This window comes from Cervus elaphus, chromosome 30 (genome assembly GCF_910594005.1).
Source record: "Cervus elaphus chromosome 30, mCerEla1.1, whole genome shotgun sequence".
NCBI classification, from domain to species: Eukaryota; Metazoa; Chordata; class Mammalia; order Artiodactyla; family Cervidae; genus Cervus; species Cervus elaphus.
The window spans coordinates 84,206,848-84,227,309 of NC_057844.1; the positions used below are offsets into that span (position 1 = coordinate 84,206,848).

At 58.7% G+C, this 20,462-nt stretch overlaps 1 protein-coding gene across 3 annotated transcripts; it reads right to left on the minus strand.

Moving 5' to 3' along the window:
• Positions 1-441: 441 nt before the first annotated feature.
• On the minus strand, positions 442-18,920 carry CARS2 (cysteinyl-tRNA synthetase 2, mitochondrial). Of its 3 annotated transcripts, XM_043891791.1 has the most exons (16): positions 18,675-18,920; positions 18,262-18,312; positions 14,595-14,712; positions 13,223-13,276; positions 9,194-9,265; positions 8,993-9,098; positions 8,056-8,139; positions 7,036-7,165; positions 6,577-6,710; positions 4,039-4,106; positions 3,390-3,456; positions 2,868-3,006; positions 2,036-2,159; positions 1,587-1,685; positions 771-977; positions 499-645 (listed from the first exon to the last, which is right to left on the minus strand). In XM_043891791.1, the coding sequence occupies exons 1-16, from the start codon at positions 18,872-18,874 to the stop codon at positions 577-579; spliced, it is 1,722 nt and encodes a 573-aa protein (XP_043747726.1). In that variant the 5' UTR covers positions 18,875-18,920; the 3' UTR covers positions 499-576. The 3 variants fall into 3 exon arrangements, with proteins under 3 accessions (XP_043747728.1, XP_043747726.1, XP_043747727.1); XM_043891793.1 differs by lacking the exons at positions 13,223-13,276; positions 18,675-18,920 and adding an exon at positions 18,444-18,503 and having other exon boundaries at positions 442-640; XM_043891792.1 differs by lacking the exon at positions 13,223-13,276 and having other exon boundaries at positions 18,675-18,918.
• Positions 18,921-20,462: the final 1,542 nt, after the last annotated feature.

A 20,462-nucleotide genomic window follows, 5' to 3' on the forward strand; every position in this document is an offset into this window, starting at 1 on the left:
CTGCGAGAGCAGGGAGACCCGGGCGAGGCCGCCAGCTAGCTCGGTCCCTGCTCACCCTGCCGGCTCCCACCGCGCCACCCAGACACCCTCACACAGCCCTGCCCCGGGGCATCTGCTCACACTGGTACCCCAAGAACCCAGCGTTGAGGGAGCGGGGTGCATCGGAGCTGGAAGCCCGCTGGGGTTTCCTCTGCTGCCATTTCCTCTGGGAACCGTGTTACTTTGTTACCAGACACAGCAAATGGAAACCCACAGGCCCAGACCTACTCTGCCTGTCAGGCAGGGTCCAGGTGACCCGGGGCAGGGGTCCCGCCCACTCCCCACACCCCCAAGGTTGTCTCCCAGGAGCCCGTGTGGGGCTTCCGTCCTGTCTCCTGGCTGAGAGCTCACCAAACTGCATCTGTGCCGTCTGTGCTGAAAGGAAACCCTTCTCAACATCCATTCACACCAAGGGTGCCGTGGGCTTGGTTTATTTTAAGGGAAAACAGCCACAACAGCAACTTTCACATGAAGCTTTACTGTGACTTAAAGGGTACAGAACCCTGTCAGGAGACCACAGCCTCCCTTCCCCCGTCCTCAGCTCCTGGGTGTGGGGTCTTCTGTCCTCGAATCCAGCAGCTCCCACGTGGACGAGCCGCTCCTGTCCTAAGGAGGCAGGCGGCCCCAGGTGGTTGGACGGGCAGGTGTCGGGGCTCAGGGGCAGGCCCTAGCCAGGGGCGGGTGTGCTCCCGGAAGACACCAGCTGAGCCCCGGCCCCGCGGAGCGCTCACCTTGATGCTAATGCCGTGGACCGCCAGGTCCCTGCGCAGCTCGTCGCACGCCTCCAGCAGGGGCCGCCGCTCCAGGAGCAGCTGCCGCCGCGCCTCCCCAGGAGCCTCCCCAGAGGCCAGAGCGAACTGCCGGACCTTCAGCCGGAAGCGAACCAGCTCCTCCACCAGACTGTGCAGGGCGGCCGGGCTGCCCGCCCCTGGAACACCCTGAGGAATGCGGGGGTGAGCGGGACGAGTGGTGTGTGCGGGGGTGTGAGCCGGGTGTGCAGGCGTGAGCGGGTATAAACTGGCATCCGAGGGGCTGGGGCGCATCTTCCCCCGTGCCCCATCCGGAAATGCCGGCGTCCAGGCCCCGCCCCGATCTCCGCCGCAGGGTGGGCTCTGGGAGGTGCCAGCGTCAAGGTGTCACGACGCGAAGGCCCAGGAAGGCTCAGATGGGGGGACCAGAAGCCGGGGCTGGGCCTCTGCCGTCCCGGGGACCCTGATGGGCGGGGCCGGCAGTGCTCCCCGCAGCTGCTGTGTCCACCGGGGGGGGGGGGGGGGGGGATGGGGGGGGTGTCCCTACAGGACATAAGGGGCCCGTAGCACGCCGCGGCCGCTGGTCTGCTCAGAACCGCATCATTGCAGCTAGCGCGTGCCAGCTCTCACTGTGCGCATGCGCCTTTCAAGGACTGTGATACGTCTTAAACATGTAAGAAGTTTGGCCTTATAATTACACATTAAAATCAGCATTTATGAAGGAAGAAAACGTCTGTTACATGCTGGCACATAGGTGAAGTCCCGAAACCGAGGACTGAAAAGAGAAGGAAAGCATACCTGTCGCTCGGCCAGAGAAATGCCCACCGTCTCAAAGAACTGCTCCACGGAGGCCACGATGGCCCCCAGCACTGCGGGGCTCCGGGGACCGCGGGGCTCCTGTGACAGCCACAGGGGAGGGCGCTCAGAGGCCAGAGCGCAGCCCCCGCAGGTCACGGGGACGCAGCCGCCAGGGAGGCTGGGTGTGTGCTCCGGGCGCCTGTGCCGGCCGGTGGCCCCCCGGGTGTCACAGGGTCACGAGCCTCTGCGCGGAGCCTGGCCCGGGGCGTGTGGGCCGGGGGCTAGTTGGGGTTCCACCGCGATCTCCTCCCCCAGCTCACATCGCTGTGACCCACTCAGACCCCGCGGAGCCCGCGAGGCAACGGCAGGTCCCGGGCTCCTGTCCACACAGGCCCCCTGTGAGCCCCTCGGGAGGTGGCTGCTCGTGGGGAGCGCGTCCCGGGAGTTACCTCGGCGGCCGCCTTCAGCTGCTTGTTCCCGTGGTGGACGAGGTCCATGACGGCGTCCACCGCCCGCACCGTGTCGAAGTCGTCTGCCAAGGCCGCCCGCACGGCCCCCTTGGTGCGGCCCAGCCTGGGGGAGGAGAGCGCGGGGCTGTTGTCTGCCCCGCCCCGCCCCCTCCCCGCACTGTCAGGACCCCTGCGGGCCCCTCGCTCACACGTTCCGGCCGTCACCGGCCCCTCAGGGTGCTGCCTCCTCCCTGCCGTCCGTCACCCCACACCCTTCGCTTCCCTGGCACAGGGCAGGCCTGGCAGACCCCCCCGAGCGACCCTGACTAGGAGACAGACCTCCGCTCTGCGTGCTCCTGCACCTGGAGCTGTGTTACCCAGCGAAGCCGGGCCTCCGCGGACGGACACACGGACTTCCGGCTTGCCTGTGAGCAGGCAGCCGCTGCCCGCCCACCCACACCCTCGCCTGGGTGGCCCGTGGCCGATGGCTCCCGACCTCGCGGGCCCGGCGCTTGGCTCTGTGCTGCACTCCGCCACGGGGGCCAGCAGACCGCTCCTCATCTCCTCCCGACGTCCTTCCTGCCTGGCCCCGGTGAAGTCCCTGCTCGCCACTCTCCATGGTCCCCGGGGGGGCGACGCCAAGCCCCCAGACCCAGCGGCGTCAGCCTCTGGTGGCCCGAGGGCCCCCTCCTCTCTCGCCCCCATCATCTCCCCAACTTCGCACCGTCCCTGACGTCAGCCGCAACCCCCCTCCTCGAGTCCTTTGCCGAGGCCGGCCCGCTCCCCACCCGCCCCCACGCGCTCACTCTTCGGGGCCCTGCTGTGCACCCACCTCTCCCACAGCACGTCCTCCTGGACGGAGCCGCCGGCCAGCTGCCCCCTCACATAGGCCCGCGCGTCCTCCGCGAAGGCGGCCGCGGCCCGCAGCAGGCGCCTGGCCTCAAGCAGGGCACCCTCACTGTAGTCGACGGCTGCGGTGGAGGCGGGGCGGGGGAGGGGATCACAGGTCCAGCCTCGCCCGCAGGGCCGCAAGGGGCCGCCCCCTCTGACCCTGGACACCGGGGGTCGGCTGGGGCGGCCCTGCTGAGGCTGCTGGTCAGGCCCGGGGCTCGCTCAGCTCTGCCCGGCTCAGGACGCGGCAGGGGCAGCGAGAAGACCCCCAGGCCACGCGAGGCGGGGGGCTCAGGCCTGAGTGCAGACCCGTGGCTTGCCGGCCGAGCACTGGAGCTACTTCCCGGCCGTCTGTCCTCAGGCTTCCCAGCCTCAGGGCGAGGGCAGCACGCCAGCAGGGGCTGTCTCCCCGGGTCTAAGGGTCCCCAGGAGCTCAGGGACTCAGGCCACACGGCCGGCTCACCTGACCTGTAGCTGCTCCGCAGGCAGAAGAGCCGGAAGACGTCCGGAGAGGCGGAGCGGAGGAAGTCCTGGGGGGCACACGGGTGAGACCAGCTACTGACCTCCCGGAGGGACGGATGTTTCTCCACACCGCCTTCCCCCACCCACCCGTGGCCGTACCTGCCCCGCGCTGTGCCTGCTTATCTGGCCCGAGGGCCCGCGGCCTAGCTCACCCGGGGGAGGGCAGGCGTGGCTGCCCGTATTTCAGTGTGGTCAGCGCCTGTCTGAATCCTGCAGACTGCACTCTACTCAGAAACACTGAGCCCTGGGAACGGTTCCCAGGCCTCCCCAGGCCACCCCCGGTATCCATGCGAAGACCCGTCTGACCCAGTTATCTCAGCATCCACGTCCGCCTCCTGACGCTCCTTCCCGGAGTGTGGAAAAGGGGTCTTTCCTGGTCCTATTGGCCCCCCAAACCAGCCAACTGGAGGCCCACCCAGGAGACACTGCAGTCTGCACGTGATTTAACGCAGTCCCGGGCCCTGAGTGCAGCAGTGACCACCGCGACCGCGTCAGGAAGGGGAAGAGACCCGGGGACCCGGGCTGGGGCCTCCTGCTCAGGGCAGCCTCCGCGACGCGTCAGGAACGCGGGGGCCTGAGAGGCACGCTACCTTAATGGTGATGTAGTTCTTCAGCGACTTGGACATCTTCTCTCCTCCGCCCTTCACGTGCAGGTGCCCTGAAACGAGAGCGCAGTCGCTCGGTCCTCAACAGGTGCGAAGGAGGAGCCCTTCCCGGAGCCCAGCCTCCGAGGACCCTACCCCGCTCGCTGCCCCTCGTCAGCGCCGACATAGGACCCCCCAACCCGCTGCCCAGGAAGGGGCCACGGCCACTGGCCAGGCATCACAACGCGAGGACCGCCCTCCCCTCCCACGACCCAGCCCCCGGGGGGACGCCCTCTGCGTCCCCCTGAGCGCTTTCCCGCGGCAGCTGTTTCACCAACGTGTCCCCGCCCTGGCACCGTCTCTCACACACACCGTCCTGTGTGTGTGAAAGACGGGGAACCCGAACCCCTCAGGATGCCTCCATCCGAGCCAGGACCTCCTCCAGGACCGCCTGGGCACCAGGCTCACTTCCCAGGAAACTGCTTTCCCAGCAGAAGGTTCGTCCACCTTTCCTGACATGACTTCACTCAGGGTGCCCAAGGCCAACTTTCCTGAGAACTCCTTACAGTGCGGCTTCCAGAAAAACACGTAACCCTGAATGTGTAAACCCAGTAGCATGCCGCTTACACCAAGTGCAACGGAAGTTTTACAAAACCGACGACGTCTGGAGAACGAAACTCATCTGACTGCTGAACTCCACTTCCACCTCCCTGTGTGTGCGAAGCTGCTCAGTCGTGTCCGCTTCTCTGTGACCCCAAGGAGCGTAGCCCACTGGCTCCTCTGTCCCTGGGATCCTCCAGGAAGAATCCTGGAGTGGGCTGCCATGCCCTGCTCCACGGGATCTAACTGGCCCAGGGATCGAGCCCCGTCTCACGTCTCCTGCGTCGGCAGGCAGGTTCCTTAGCACTGCACCACCCGGGACGCCCAGGAAAACAGATCGCTTCTCCAGGGGTCAGGACACACCACTCTTCCTCCAGGACAGGGCAGAAGGGGGACAAAGAAGGATCCAACGCGCTAACAGACTGCTTCTTAGCAGAACACAGAGCAAGCCTGCCCACATCTTAACAGTGGGACACACGTGTGTGCACACGGACCTCCGTGAGCGCTGGTACTGCTGACGGTGCTGTCTGCGCCCAGACCCACGAGGCAGGCCCCGCATCATCACGAGCAACACCTGCGGTTAACACGGGGTCACCCGACCCCGGCCTAGGGACAGGAGCCTGCATCACCAGCCCTGTGACTCCTCCCCACATGAGCTGCCCCGGAGGAACGGCCCGTCAGGCGCTGGGCTGGCAGGAGGGAGTGATTCCGGCCACTGTCGAGCTCCGAGCGGCACAGGAAGTGGACGCCAGACCGCAGCTCCGGCGCCGGGGACAGTAGCCCGGCTTGTTGCTCAGCCAACCTCGGGGCAGCACGGAGGCTGGGGTCATGAGGACAGTGAGGGGGTCCAGGCGGGGCAGACGCTGGGGCGTCTCTGGAGCAGGGCGGGGGGATGTGAACTTGGGGTGAAGGAGACGCAGTAGTGAGTGCACCCTGGTCACCACGGGGACCCCGCCACGGACTGGAAGCAGCTTCCGCATGTGCTGAAGCCGAGCTGCCCGCTGGGAAAACCCGGTTCCCTCCACCCAGGGGCTCACAGAGACGGGGCCTGCATCTCCTGACCTGACCCGCACCAAAGCCCTCCATCCCCTGCCCTTGGACAGCGCCGGCCCGTCCCAGAGCAGCGGTGACACCAGCGCTTGGTGGCCCCGCGACCTCTGTCAGAACGTGGACACGTTAACGCCCCGCGCTTCACGGGGGCTCCAGAGCCGCCTGGCCCGGGACGCCGCTGTTCCACAGCTCGGGGTGCGCCTCTGAGAGCGGACGGCTGGTGTTAATCATGTGCTTGAATGAGACGGACAGCGGTGCTCTCAGAGGCTGACAGACACTCGTGGAGACGCTGTCACAGCTCAGGGGCGGCGCAGTCACGATCACTACGGAGGCAGGCTGTCTGAGACCCCTCGTCACAGCTTCACGGAAAGCTTGTTTTCCAAATTCTCGTCAGCTCACACTTCAGTTCCAAAAGGCATACTCGGCATTCCAATCCAAGGAAGTGCACATCCAGCTGGCCGCATCAGAGACAACTGAAGGGAAGGCTGTCTCTCGTCCTACTAGCTAACCTCTTCTTCAGCCGCTCAGTCGCGTCCGACTCTCTGCGACCCCATGGGCCGCAGCACGCCAGGCCTCCCTGTCCGTCACCAGCTCCCGGAGTCCACCCAAACTCGTGTCCATCGAGTCGGTGATGCCATCCAGCCATCTCCTCCTCTGTCGTCCCCTTCTCCCACCTTCAGTCTTTCCCAGCATCAGGGTCTTTCCCAATGAGTCGGCTCTTCGCATCAGGTGGCCCAAGTACTGGAGCTTCAGCATCAGTCCTTCCCGGGAGTGTCCAGGGCTGTTTCCCTTAGGACGGACCGGGCTGCCTGGCTGACGCAGGTGCACCCAGCGGAGCTCTCTCGCAGAGCTGACGGACAGAAGCGGGGCGGGCTGACGGGAGCCGTCACTCACCGGAATGCAGGAAGTAGTTCCCCCACTGCGGGCACTGGTGGAAGGCCTCGCACTGGGCGATCTCGTTCTCGTGGTGCGGGAACGCCAGGTCCACGCCGCCCGAGTGGATGTCCAGCCGACTTCCGAACACCAGACTGCAAGGCACGGGCAGGGCAGGGGGTTAACCGGGTCCAGCCACACGGTCTCCACGCCCACCTGCGGTCACGCCTGCCAGCCCTCTGCACACACTGACGGAGCCCAGCTCTAAGTGCGTGATAACTCGGCTGACACAGACAGAAACTGAAATTCTGTTTTCACATCATAAAAACCCCTAGTTCACGGCTTTTTCTCCTCGTAAAGAGACTTCACTTTCTTTGCTCTGCATTCAGGATGTGGTTTTAAAAACGACAAAGCATCTGCACGCTCCGCTGAGCGAGCCGGGCACCACCCAGCGCACGGGTCAGCACAGCTGAGGCTTACCTGGCGATGGTGGAGCACTCGATGTGCCAGCCGGGCCGCCCGTCGCCCCATGGGGAGCCCCAGAATGGCTCCTGGGGCTTCGCCGCCTTCCACAGCGCGAAGTCGCTGGCGTGCCGCTTGTCGGAGTCCACTGCCAACGACAAGTGGTCCGTCAGCGGAGGGAACCCAGAACCAACACCCCAGCGGCCACGGAACAGGCGGGACGCACGCCCCAGAGCCCGCTGCTCGGAGAAGCAGCCGCACGTCTCTCCTGCGAGTCTTTCCCCTTCCCCCGTGCAGGCCGCGGCCCCGACCCCCTGACCAGAGCACACCAGAAGCACGCGGGCCCCGGCCAATGAAATTTTTTTTTTTAAGTCTTATTCTTTTCAAAAAGGTGCTGCTGATGCTGGCATGGGTACTGGACGTTCCCTCCCCGCTTCCCTAAGGCCGGGCCATGCCTCGCAGGTGCGGACGGCCAGGGACCAGCAGGAGGAGCGCCTGGAGCAGAGATGGCAAGGGCCGCTCAGGAGGCCACACACAGCTAGACGGGGCCGGCGGGGCGCGGCCGCAGGGCAGGGGGTTACCTAAACGCACACGGGCTCTGTCTGGGGTTTAGTTCTGGCACACAGTATCCTTTCAAAGTGTCTTTAATATAGTTCTATATACTTAGTATTCTTCCCCATAAAAACGATCTGACCTAAGGAACACTGGAACAGAAGAGGGTATAGGAGCAGACTCAAACACACGGGAACCTGCCACAGAGGGAGGCTCATGCGGGCGTTGGCGCAGGATAGAACACCTCGGGGGTTTGACGTGAGAGCGGCAGGGTGGACAAGAGCGTGAAGACGGGACACACAGCCGAGCGCGTGCGTGGAGCTGACGGGAGGAACGAGGCCTCCACGTGAGCACTCTCTGTTCCAAAACCCCTAAATTTAAACCTCAGCCATGACTGACGTCTGGCAGTGTGACCGTGTCTGAGGAGCAGGCGTCCTCACCCCCACCCCCCTCCCCAGACGCCCCACAGGAGGCGGGGGGACCCACCTGGCTCTCCCTCCGGCCCGGGCGCCACGCCGACCAGCTTGCCGTACCTGTCGCCTCTCGACTGCAGGTCGAAGTAGACGTTGCCTGTTTCGTGAAGGGAACGGTGAGGCCCACTTCTCAGCCGTCAGCACCGCGTACGCGCGCGTCACAGCTCGCGGTGAGAGAGCTTAAACACGGCACGCAGCCTCCGGCCCCAGCCGCCCCCTGCATGTCCAAACGGCGCCCGACGACGCTGTCCTACGACCCTGTACTCGGGAGGCACGCGTTCGCCCGTGCCACGGCCGTCCAGCGGTGGAGGTGGAAACACAAACGGAAGGTCGCTGGGTTCACTGGCGGCCCGCATTCAGCTCTGGCCCCCATGTTACACACCCATCAACTGAGACAACGCTTCCTAGTCCACACACCCCAAGAGCACCCTGCCGCTCAGACGGCAGGCAGCTCCTCACACACGCATCCCCGTGGGGCGCCTTCCCGGAGCTGCACGTGTGCTCCCCGGGGCCCTGCGGAGCCAGGGCGGCCCCCGCCCCTCCAACCCACAGGGCGGCGGCGGGGAAGGATCCGTGTTCAGGAGGGCTGCAGCCACGGTCACTGGACTGCACTCCTGGATGGCCGGCACACACCGCGGTCAGCACAGGGCCGCGGTCGTCTGAGACTTATCACCTGGACAAACCTGCAACTTCTCACCCGAACCTTCCTAGCTCCAACCCGATCCAACCCTCATCTGCACCGCCCTTCTTGGCCTGGAGGACGGGGGCTCACCTTCCTGTCTGCATCGCCCTCCTCGGGGGCTCACCTTCCTGTCTGCACCGCCCTCCTCGGGGGCCGCGGCCTGGAGGACGGGGGCCCACCTTCCTGTCTGCACCGCCCTCCTTGGGGGCTCACCTTCCTGTCTGCACCGCCCTCCTCGGGGGCCACGGCCTGGAGGACGGGGGCTCACCGTTCGCTGTGCAGTAAGCATGCCCGTTAGCGATGATCCTCTCGATGAAGGCGACGATCTGAGGCACGTGCTCAGTCACCCGCAGGTAGGCGGTGGGCGGGAGAACCTGCGGGAGGGCGCAGACCCGAGGTCTCTCCGGCCCCTCGTGGACAGAGGTCCCCAAGCCAGCTCCATCACTCAGGCCTCTCGCCGGCCACCTACCTTCAGGGCCGCCATGTCCTGTTTGAAGTCTTCTTCGTAAAGACGGGCCAGGGATGCGGGCGACACGCTCATCTGCAAGAGAATGAGGCGGGGCTCCGTCTGCAGGGGTCAGGATGCAGCCACGCAGGACGGCCGCCCCCACGGGCCCGCAGCATGGCCTTCGCGCAGCCCCGCTCACAAGGGCCATGGGCCTGCTCTCTGCTTAGACTGAAAACAGAATAAACGATGCCATGACCTCCATTAACTCAAAACAAAACCCCCGAAAATGACAATCGTCCTGGATACCGCGGCCCGGGGATGTTTACTGAAGAGCTGAGGCTGGTGAACAGAGTGTCTTCACGGCGGTCGTGGGCAAGACAACACACGTCTCTTAGCTCTCTTTGCAACATGGAGACAGTCCCACCAAATCCCCACTAGGCCCTGGGGTCCTGTGTACACGGTAAGACTCCGGGAGGAAGACACCAGGTGGGGTCTCCAGGCCCGCTGGCTCCTCCCGAGCGGCCCCTGGTAGCGGAGCGGGCCCCGAAGCAGTCAGCCAGCATCTGTCAGGGGCAAAGGCCAAGCAAACCACAGACCCAAAAACCCAGCGTCACTGTGCCGCTTAGGAAGTTTCCAACGTTACGCGATTCTGGACCCAAAGAGCAGCAGATGGCCTGATGAGTTTGCCTGGTTTTCATTTTCTGAGCAGTAATCCTCTCCTGGGGGCGGGAGGGAAGTGTGCCCTGCCCTGCCCCGCCCCCCCTGGAAAGCAAACACCTTCCGCGTTGCACCTGGCATCCTCGGCTGAAGGCACATGGTGTGCAGGCCCCGGGCACGCAGTGCGCCAAGCCGTGATGCACTCGAGTACACACTCACGCATGCGCACACACGGGGGCACCGCCCTGAGCCACAGACCCACGTGTGACACACGGGTGCGCTCACGCACACACCGGGCAGACCACGTGTGACGCCCTGCTCGAGGACACGCGTGCACACCCTTGGTGGCCGCTGCCAGCGCCTCCAGAGGAGCGTGAAACTGAGCACCTCGCTCAGGCGCTGCTGAGGACCGGCTAGACCACGGTCGTGAAGGTACTGAATGTAAACGGCGCCTCTCACTGCATCTCTAACCTGAGTCTCTCCTGTTCGGAGGGAGCGTGAACATCTCCAGTGTTTAGGGACCATCTGCATTAAACCGTCTGAAGTTAACCATGGCTCTACCAAGCTGGAGGTCCTTAAGTGAAGTCGCTCAGTCACGTCCGACTCTTAACAACCCCATGGACTGCAGCCCAGCAGGCTCCTCCATGGGATTTTCCAGGCAAGAGTACTGGAGTGGGGTGCCATTGCCTTCTCCGAGGTCCTTAAAGTCTTGTCTTATTGATATGTAGGAAGTATTTTCAAAGAACAGAAATAAACCTTTTATCCTCCATATGAATCTCAACTGTTTCCAAACTTCTTTCAACTTTACGGTTATTTTATGGCACGCAAAAAATTTCACTTTCGTATTTAGCAATCTTTTACATTTGTCAACCTTTTCTGGGTTTGAAAACAAACTTAGCAAAGCCTTCTGAACAGGCGGCTATAAAAAAGTGCCCCGAGGTTTACTCTAGTAACCCGTGCTTCCACGTCTTTCTGTGAAATCTCTGATCAGCTTCAAATCTGGCTGTGAGCCATATATCCGACTTTGGTTTATTTTTTCCCCCAGATGGTCACCCAATTGTTGACTTCTTACTGAGCAGTTCCTCTGTTCCCTGTTGATGTGAAATGCCATCTACCAAAAACAAATTTCCATAATTTACTGTGTCTGTCTCTGGACATTCTGGCATGTTCCATTGCCTGTCTCTTGTGTAACTGTGAACTGGTGTTTAATCTCCGAGGTCTGCAGACATAGAAAGCAGGTGGGGGGCGGCGGGGGGGCAGAGGGGGCTTGGGGGGCGGTCAGCCTCACCACAGGGAGCACAGGTGTGGAGGGCGTGTCAGGCTGGACCCTGTGTGCACACACACAGCTTCCCCGGGGGCGGTCCTGCATCTACAGAGCCGTGCAAAAGGGGAAACAGTAAAGAAAAACAAACAACTTCCTGCAGCCCCGTAACTGCTGGCGCTCGGCAGGGCGCCGCCTCCTCCGGCCTCTCCTTTTACGGACTTGTTCTGCTCGCCCCTGGGAGCCCCAGACGCCGGCGGTCCGGCTCTGGTGACAGACACGTGGGGTCCTTCACATGCGCCTCAGGGCCCCTGTGCTCACACGTGGCTCCTCCCGCCCCTCGCTGGGACCCTGGGGACGGTCACAGGTGACAGTGGGCTAGAAGAGAACACCAGCTGCCACTGGCGCGGGGGACAGGGAGTCAGACCCCCAGGCTGTCCCCCCGAGAGGGGCTCACCCTGCGCTCTCCACAGCACCGCCTGCAGGACGCACTGCTGGCACACGGGCCGGGCCTGCGACTCCAGACCCGCCCGGGGGCAGGGGCTCTCGGGAGGCCCTCGGACGGTAAGGAGAACCAACCAGTCCCTCCTAAAGGAAATCCACCCTGAATACTCCCTGAAGGACTGATGCTGAAGGTCCAACACTATGGCTACCTGATGCGAAGAGCTGACTCATTGGAAAAGTCCCTGATGCTGGGAAAGACTGAAGGCGGGAGGAGAAGGGGATGACAGAGGATGAGACGGTTGGATGGCATCACCGACTCAGTGGACATGGGTTTGAGCAAGCTCCGGGAGACGGTGAAGGACAGGGAGGCCTGGTGCACTGCAGTCCATGGGGTCTCAAAGAGTCGGACACGACTGAGTGACTGAAGAACAGATGCCTGGGCTGAGTGCCACCCCAGGCAGGCAGGGGACCTTGGACGCGTGTCCAACCTTCCTCTTGGAGAGAGCGCCATGCAGGCCAGGGTTCCGAGGCACAGACACTAACTCTGCTTCAATCACTGAGACATTTAGCATCATTTTTCTTAACACAAAATGTAACCCTGTGAATATACCTTGTTTCTTTTCATTCCTCCCCCAGAAATCCTCCTGCAGCTTTTATTCCTGACAAATAAAAGTGTGCCAAAAGTTAAAGTCAAGAAAGTGATTCAGAAAAGTGAAATATAATTTACACTATTTTAAGAGCACATACTGAAGCAGATGGCATGAAGGATACGGCCATCATCAAAAAGCACCTTGCCTCTGGTAAAAAGAACAGCCTTTTTGTCGGACACTGAGAAACCAAGAGGTGTTATCATAACTATGTGCTTCAGACCCTGGTTTACCATGCTGAACTAAGATTCTATCTTTATAACAGAATAGACTACGTGATGCCAGGCTAGCATCCTGCTGTGTAACAAGTATGGACGCGCTCAGCTGTCACAAATTAAAACACTCTCTACACTTAACATTTTTAAATCAATTCTGCCAACCTTTTTCCACCCCCATGGGCCTCCACCAGCTGAGCCTCATGACAGTGGACAGCCCACCTCCGATCTGAAGACTCACAGGTGACCTCGACTCAGCCAGCACGGGGACACACCTCTGCAGCCACAGGTCCCCGCCGAGTGGACGACCCGGCGCCCTCCTCCTCACCCAGCCTGGCGCCCTCGCTGCCGGGCATCACCCCCCACCACCACCACTCGTCCACCTGCCGCGTCAGGGGCCCCCACCTCTCCCTGCCCTTCCCAGCCAGCCAGGCCCGGCCCCAGCCCACGTTGTGCTCAGCAGCGCGGGGCCGACCTTCCCATCGGGGCCCGGGGTCCTGCTCAGCCCCTCCTGGACCCCGGGAACCTCCAGAGGGACTGGCAGGCCTGCCCCTGCCCCCGCCTGTCCTGATCGTGGACGAGGCCACTGCTTCCTGCATCAGACTCGCTCAAAGGCTCCTCTGGACCTCAGAGCCTCTGCCCCAGCGAGTGTCTGAGCACAAACTCAGCTCTGACGGCCCTGCGCGGCCCCAGGGAGACAGCGCAGGGCCCTGGGCGGGTGGTGGGGGGTGGGCAGCCGGGGCAGCCCACCTCCCACGACCCCTCAGCTTCCCACTCACGGCGCCTGCAGCCACACCAGCATCGCCTGACCTCGCGCTGGGCTTACGTGGTGGCCAGGGCGGACACCGGACCCAAAGGGAGAGAGGCACAGGTCAGGCATCTGGAGACCGGAGAGAACAACGCGGAGAGTCAGCGCCGGGAGACCAGGGGGACTGCCGAGTACCCCCGACACACTCCCCCGAACGCTGCATGAAGGCAGTCACTAGGAAACAGGGAGACGGGCTTCCTAGAAAAGAAATCTGAGAAAAAGTGACAGAACAAGGAAGGAATGCAAGAGTCCAAACATCAGGACAGTAAGTTCAGGTACGTCCCTGCCTTTTAAAATGTTGAAGAGTACTTAAGAACAGGAAAAAACACTCAATAAGTGGGAAAAGCAGATTACAAAACAATGTAATAAACTGGTTTTGAAGAAAAACTCTATATATGCATTCAGACATTTTTTAAGTTACAGGACATAAAAGTACTCAGCATAAGCTTTTCCATAAATTAGATAATTTAACAAATTTTTATATATCTTTAGAGGTAAGTGTTATATATGTGCATGCATGATAGTCACTTCAGTCGTGTCTGACTCTTTGAAACCCTATGGACTGCAGCCCACCAGGTGCCTCTGTCCAGGGGATTCTCCAGGCATGCCCTTCTCCAGAGGATCTTCCCAACCCAGGGACTGAACTGGCTTCTCTTATGTCTCCTGCATTGGCAAGCAAGTTCTTTACCACTAGTGACATCTGGGAAGCCCCAACTGTTACATATAGTCATATATAAATTGTTATACAGGGTTGCTAATTATAAAACACTGAGGAGGTGACCTTTGAAAGCAGACTTTTAAAAGTATAACTATAGGGAATTCCTCGGTCACCAGCGGACAAGATCCCATGCTCTCACAGCTGAGGGCACAGGCTCAATCCCTGGTCGGAAAATCCCACAAGCCTTGTGGGGCGGCCAAAAAATTAAATGAAATAAAAAATTCTTAAGTAAAAAAAATTAAAATGTAACAAAATACTTTATTTAATCCCTAAGCCAGAAATTCCCCCCAGTCCTCTAAATGCCGCATGAGATATAAGAAGAGTGTCGTGTTTATATGACAAGTGAGAAAATCAAACCTCATGGGAGCTAAATTCCCAAGCCAGCCTCTGACTTCCCCCTGTAACAGGGAGGGAGGTTTGTCATGCAGGCTGACGGGGCAGGGAGGGCCTGGATTCAGCCCAGGAGGTGTCCTCGGGATGAGAGGATTCGATAAAGGCTAAGTCGACCGAATTTCTCTCACCAGGGTGAGGAGACCTCATTGAACAGCCTCAGGGGGTCACATGTGGATAGCAAGCATGAAAAGTCTCGGGAGGCGCAAACAACTGTTAGGTGGGGGTCGCCCACTTCCCGGTCAAAGCGCCGCGCCGCGTGACCACATGACCCATGCTCACCTCGTTGGCACGTCTGATTATCTTATCATCCACATCCGTGATTCCCATCACCATGATGACGTTGCACCCAAACACCCTGGTGAGGATCCTCCGAATTATATCAAATCTGACATAGGAGCTGCAAGGAGAAACATTAGGGCGTCTTTAATCCTCAAAGTCACTACTGTGACCTTCAAAAGAGGGTGCTACCTTTACCGTGAGGCCGCATGACTGTGTCATCAAGGACGTTCAAGGGCAGCTGGAAAAGGAGAAGCCTTTCACCAGTCCTCTCAGGTCCACACGAGAAAACTAAGGCGCTGCCTCAATTTCAGGACCCAACACGAGCACTTTTAACTTTAGAGCTGTTGTTTGAGTGAGTTTACATCTGTTCCACTGTAGAAAGATTCACTCATGATGCAAAGTCAGGGGGTGGTCAAGATGCTGGGTGCTTTTACCGCCCATGTTCATGTTCTAGGATAACTAACGTTTCAGCGTGATGAGAGACAAAAACAAATAATAAGTCAAGACAGGGATGATCCCATCAAAACTGGAAAGGTCACTCCCAGGAAGTGTGCACACGGTTGTGGAAAATGGGAACTCCAGCTTACGGGCAGACTGCATGGGGGAAACTCAGACTTGAGAAAGAAAGGGTTTAAAATCCAGCTCAGTTCAGTCGCTCAGTCGTGTCTGACTCTTTGTGACCCCATGGACGGCAGCACGCCAGGCCTCCCTGTCCACCACCAACTCCCGAAGCCTACTCAAATTCATGTCCATCCAGTCGGTGATGCCATCCAACCATCTCATCTTCTGTCGACCCTTCTCCTCCTGCCTTCAATCTTTCCCAGCATCAGGGTCAGTGAGTCAATTCTTCGTATCAGGTGGCCAAAGTATTGGAGTTTCCACATCAGTCCTTCCAACCAAGATCTACTTAACATCTCAAGAAACTAGATTGCCCATAAAAGCAACCTTAACTCTCCAGGTCAGCCAATCTCATGCTCATCTCTGTTGTACACATGGCCTCTCTAAACTTGGGTTCATAAAGTCATTTTCCCTTGAAAACAAAGCTCTTCTTCATTGTATCCCTTGTACTCCCCAAACCCACCCACCACAGACACAGTTGACGCCAAATCCTAGGGCCAAGCGATCTCCGAAACTCCTTCCCAAGGAGCTAAGAGGTTAAACATCCCTTCGAAGCCTCAGATGCTGATCCACAAGCTGGACACGAGTCTCCTCTCTCACAGGGTTGCCGTACATTATCTCAGTGCCTGTGCAGCAGAGATTTCAACTAATTCTGATAAGAAATATCATCCTAGTGCCCCTCATTGTCAAGTCAGGAAAACACTACAAGAAATGAGATTTTAAGAGACAAAGTTAACAAGAACTTAAAACAGAGTGAAAGAAAAAGTCGAATCACACGCGCGGCTGGAAGGAGCTGGGGAGCCCGATACCCGAGGGTGGCTGCTCCCTGGCCTCACCCGCCCTGCGGGCACCTCAGGAGCCCAGGGGTAGGTTCGCTCACTAGGCTGAGGCTGCTCCACACGGGGGAACCTGGACTCTGCAGCCGGCCTGGCTCAGCACGTTCCACCCGGGACCCTTCCCCGGTGACACTTGGGAGGTAACAGCATCACCAGCTGGCGTGGTGAGAGAACTGCACTGGCTGGGGTTTGCAGGGCATTCAGAACAGGGCCTGGCACAGAGTGCTGTCCAGTGAAGCGTCTGTCTCTTTAAAGAAGAAGCAGGTGGGGAGGAAGGCGTGGAGGCAGAAACCCGGAGAGTGAGTAGGGACAGACCCACAGATGAGGCGGTCTTGGGCTTCGGGCTTTTGAACTCGAGTGCTGGACTGTGCCTGACCATCCCAACTGCTGAGACCACAGCCTCTTCCGACGTCTTAGGCTTCTGCCTCACAAGGGACACCCCTGCTTGATGACCCTTCCTGAGTGGTGCACCCAGAGCGGTTACCCTGGCCAGGGAGTTGGACAGAAGGCGTCCGGGATGTTGGGAACGCTCTGTCTCTCAGTCTGGGGCCCGGGGCATCGGCTGGGCCACACACCGCGGGTTGGCACGCTTTTCCGCATCAGTAGGGACAAGCAGATTGCAACTGAAAGGCCCGACACTCAGCGAAAAATAAGGGCGAGACTGCCTCACTCCCCCTTCCTTTCAGAATTTCTTCCTTGGTCCTTTCAAAATGTATCTAAATGTTTTCAATGGCTAAGTAAGCCTTATTCAGTCTCACAACTCAGGAAGGTTTCAAGGACCCAAAAGCCTTCTCTTCCAGACAAAGTTACCAAGAAGGTCAGAACAGGAGGGGCCTAACCCCTGCAACTCCAGGCTGTAGACCTGCCTGAACCAGAGAGCTGGGCCCACCCAGCTCACACGAAACCTTGCCAGTTCTGCTATTCTGTGATCCTTTCGGCAGGGGCCAGCGCACCCCATACTTGTTTCACTCTCCTTCAATAACAAAAATCTTTTCTTTCTCTTTTGCCTTTGTGGAGAGCTTTTCCAGGGTAGGACAAACAGTAACCTCTATTGCTTCCAGTATTTCCCCAACATATTTAATACTTCAAAAAAGACACCGAAATATGCTTTTTATAACTAATAGTACTTTGGCCACCTGATGCAAAGAGCTGACTCACTGGAAAAGACCCTGATGCTGAGAAAAATGGAGCAGGGAGGAGAACTGGGCGACAGAGGATGAGATGGGTGGATGGCATCACCAACTCGTTGTACATGAGTTTGAGCAAGCTCTGGGAGACGGTGAAGGACAGAGAAGACTGGTGTGCTGCAGTCCATGGGGTCACAAAAAGTTGGACACGACTGAGCAACAACAAATTAATAGTTAGCCCAAAGTGAAGAGGGAAAAAAAATGACTACTAATCTATTTATTTTGTTATAATACACGCTAAAAAGCTCAGATCTTGCTGGGTGATGCATAATTTCTAAAATACATACTGAATCAAGGTAACTTTTAATCTAGATCTGAAAGATAAATTTAAGAGATGCACAAGAGAACAGACAAAATATTAGGAAAAGCAGCAATTTGGACTAAACCTAGGAGACAGAGTTACAAGACAGAGAGCTAGAGAGCGTGTGGCGGTCAGACGTCTCAGGCTCCAGCCCACCTGCTACGCTTCCCACGGTGTGCCCTCCCATGAGTCACCTATCCCGGAGAACAGGTGAGCCTTCTCCAGCCTTCCCACGACAGGCACTGGGCTAAGCAGCACTTTGTGGGGTTTATTTCATTAAATTGTCAAGATTCAAAAGAAGAATATTATTATCTGTATCTGAAAGATGAAGAAACCAGGACTCAGTAATAAAGTGACTTGTCCAAAGTTGGGAAGTAAATGGCGGGGGAGGACGCAGAAACACTTGACCAGCTGACTCAAGGGCCCTCTGAATGGCCTCATCTCACTGAACACAAGAAGAAACATCAGATTGCAAAACAGTCCTTTCCCCTGCTCTCACTGCATCCCTGAGTCTCCTCACCTGAAATGCGACGAAGTGCTTAGCACTGCTACGGGGACCAAGTGAGGATGTAATATGTATGCTTCCCACAATGCCTGGAATACACTAACTACCGAGGATTCTTAAGTTGTCACTTGAGGGATAGGAAAAAAAAAAAACCTGCAAAAGGCTTTCTTTCCAAAATAAACGGTCCCCTCAAGTGAAAATTCAGCGTCAGGACACTCACCAAGCATGACCCAGGTGTGCGTGATCGTAGACAGTTGGTCCACAGCTATACCTGGGGACAGAGGTAAGACCGACCATGTGAAACAAACTTGAAAGAAAGGACGCCACGTTCTCAGTCATAATCAGCATATAATCATGTCTTTTTGTAGAAAAAAGAAAAGTAACGCTTTGGGGGATGCGTACCCGGGGCTGTATGACCCTCGGATCACTAAATTCAGCGCCAAATCGGTGAAACGCTGCGACTACCCCAGGGTCTTTACAGGTGCCGCCGGAGTACTTCATCACTCATTAAACGCCTGCACCTGAGGACGTAAGCCCCCCCCCGCCCCCCACGCAGGGCACCCGCCTCCGGAAAGGCTGGGTGTAGCCCCTCCCGCCCCGCCGCACCCCGCTCCCCGAGTCCCGGCGGGCTACCAGGAGGCGGCGTCCGCGCGGCTCACAATCAACGGGTCCTTCCTCCGGGTGAGGCTGTTGTACACCTTGACGCCCGTGTCGTATCCCGCGGGCTGCAGCCAGCCCTGCCCGCGCGCCCCCGAAGCCGAGCGGCCCGGCTCCGGGCCCCGAGCGGCCCGGAGCAGCCAAGCGCCCACGCGGGCCCGGCGCGTCCTCAGCATGGCCGGCGAGCCGGCCACGCCCACCCCAGGAGACGGGGCGCCAGGCCACGCCCACCGGAAGGCCCGGCGCGGCCCCGCCTACCCGGAAGAGGCGGTCCCGAGCCGCCGGGGCGTGGAAGGCGGGGCCGCGCCTCGGAGTGGGGGAGGGGAGCGGCAGGCGTTGGTGGCGGCCCCGCCCCGGGGCGGCGGGCAGAGTTCCGCCCTTCTCGTCCCGGGCGGCGCCGGACTGAGCTGACCCGGTGCAACCTGGGGCTGGGCCCACAGGAGCCAGTGCCCGGGGCGGGCGGCCGCTGACGGCTCCGCGCCTGCTCCGGAGGCACGTCTGCACCCGAACACGGCACACCCTGTCTCCGGATGAAAGAGCAAAGCTAAGACACCACCCATTCATCAAGTACGCGTAGTATGAGATGACTGCCTGGGATTCACTTTAAGGTTGTAAGTTCTGTCATCTGGTCTCTTGAGAACAAAAGCGTTCTGAATTGCGGTTTCAACGAGACTGTTTAAAGGTGGCTTCTCTTGAAGTTAACTTTCAAATTACCTCGACAAACGTGTCCTTATTGATATCTTCCAAAACGGCGTCTCAAAAAAAGAAACCCCCCTTGCTTTTGCAGTCCTCAAAACAGCACGTTAAGTTCCTCAGTTCTTTTTGGGGTTTGTTTTGGTCGTTCTATAGCAAGGCAAGTGCTCCAGTAGAGACAAACAAGTACCTTTCAACAGCACTTAAACTTTCCCCAAGACCTCTGGAGTCCAGCTCTGCAATTCGTTGGGAACTGTGTCTGAAGGCGTGACGGCTGAAGTGTTAGAGCCTGTCATTCACAATTAGGAGACCTCCCATCAGAGCCAAGCCCCTCTCCCCCACCACTCAGAGCCCTACCTCCGCATTAACCCCCTCCCCACTGCCTGCGCGCTCGCCTTGTTGCTCTTTTGTAATTCTCCTTTCTAGGACAAGATGTGTGTTTCTCTCCCTGATTATTTTTGGGTTTTTTTCTTTTTTCAAACTTTAAACTTTTTATTTTGCATAGGGGTATAGCCGATTAACAATGTAATGGTAGTTTGAGGAGAACAGCGAAGGGACTCAGCCATACATGCACAGGTATCCATCCTCTCCCAACCGCCCCCCTCCCCCCCAATCCAGGCTGTCACAACACTGAGAATTCCGTGTGCTATACAATAGGTCCTAGTTGGTTATCCATTTTGATTATAGCAGTGTACTCCTTGAGTACTTCATATTGTAAATTATTTTCTACTCTGTTGTTGTTTAGTTGCTCAGTCCTGTCCAACTCTTTTGAGACCCCACAGACTGTAGCCCAGCAGGCTTCTCTGTCCGTGAGATTCTCTAGGCAAGACTACTGGAGTGTTTTGCCATTTGCGTCTCCAGGGGATCTTCCCAATCCAGGGATTGAACCCACGTCTCCTGCTTGGCAGGCAGATTCTTGACCACTAAGCCACCTCTTTCACTGTGTCCACCACCAAATTCAGAAAAGGGTAATCTCTGTGGAGATCCACCTGTTGCAGGTGGGAGGAAATCTGAGCAGTAAAACATCTGATAGAGAAAGCTCTGACAGATACTAGATATGCCAGAAAACTA

Excerpts from the sequence above, each read along its gene's own strand:
- CARS2 (XM_043891791.1), bottom strand. The coding sequence starts at position 18,874 with ATGCTGAGGACGCGCCGGGCCCGCGTGGGCGCTTGGCTGCTCCGGGCC. Across the intron at positions 18,313-18,674 it reads CGCGCGGACGCCGCCTCCTG|GTATAGCTGTGGACCAACTG; the intron begins GTAGCCCGCCGG and ends CTCTGTCCCCAG. Across the intron at positions 3,007-3,389 it reads GCGGAGCAGCTACAGGTCAG|CCGTCGACTACAGTGAGGGT; the intron begins GTGAGCCGGCCG and ends CCTCCACCGCAG.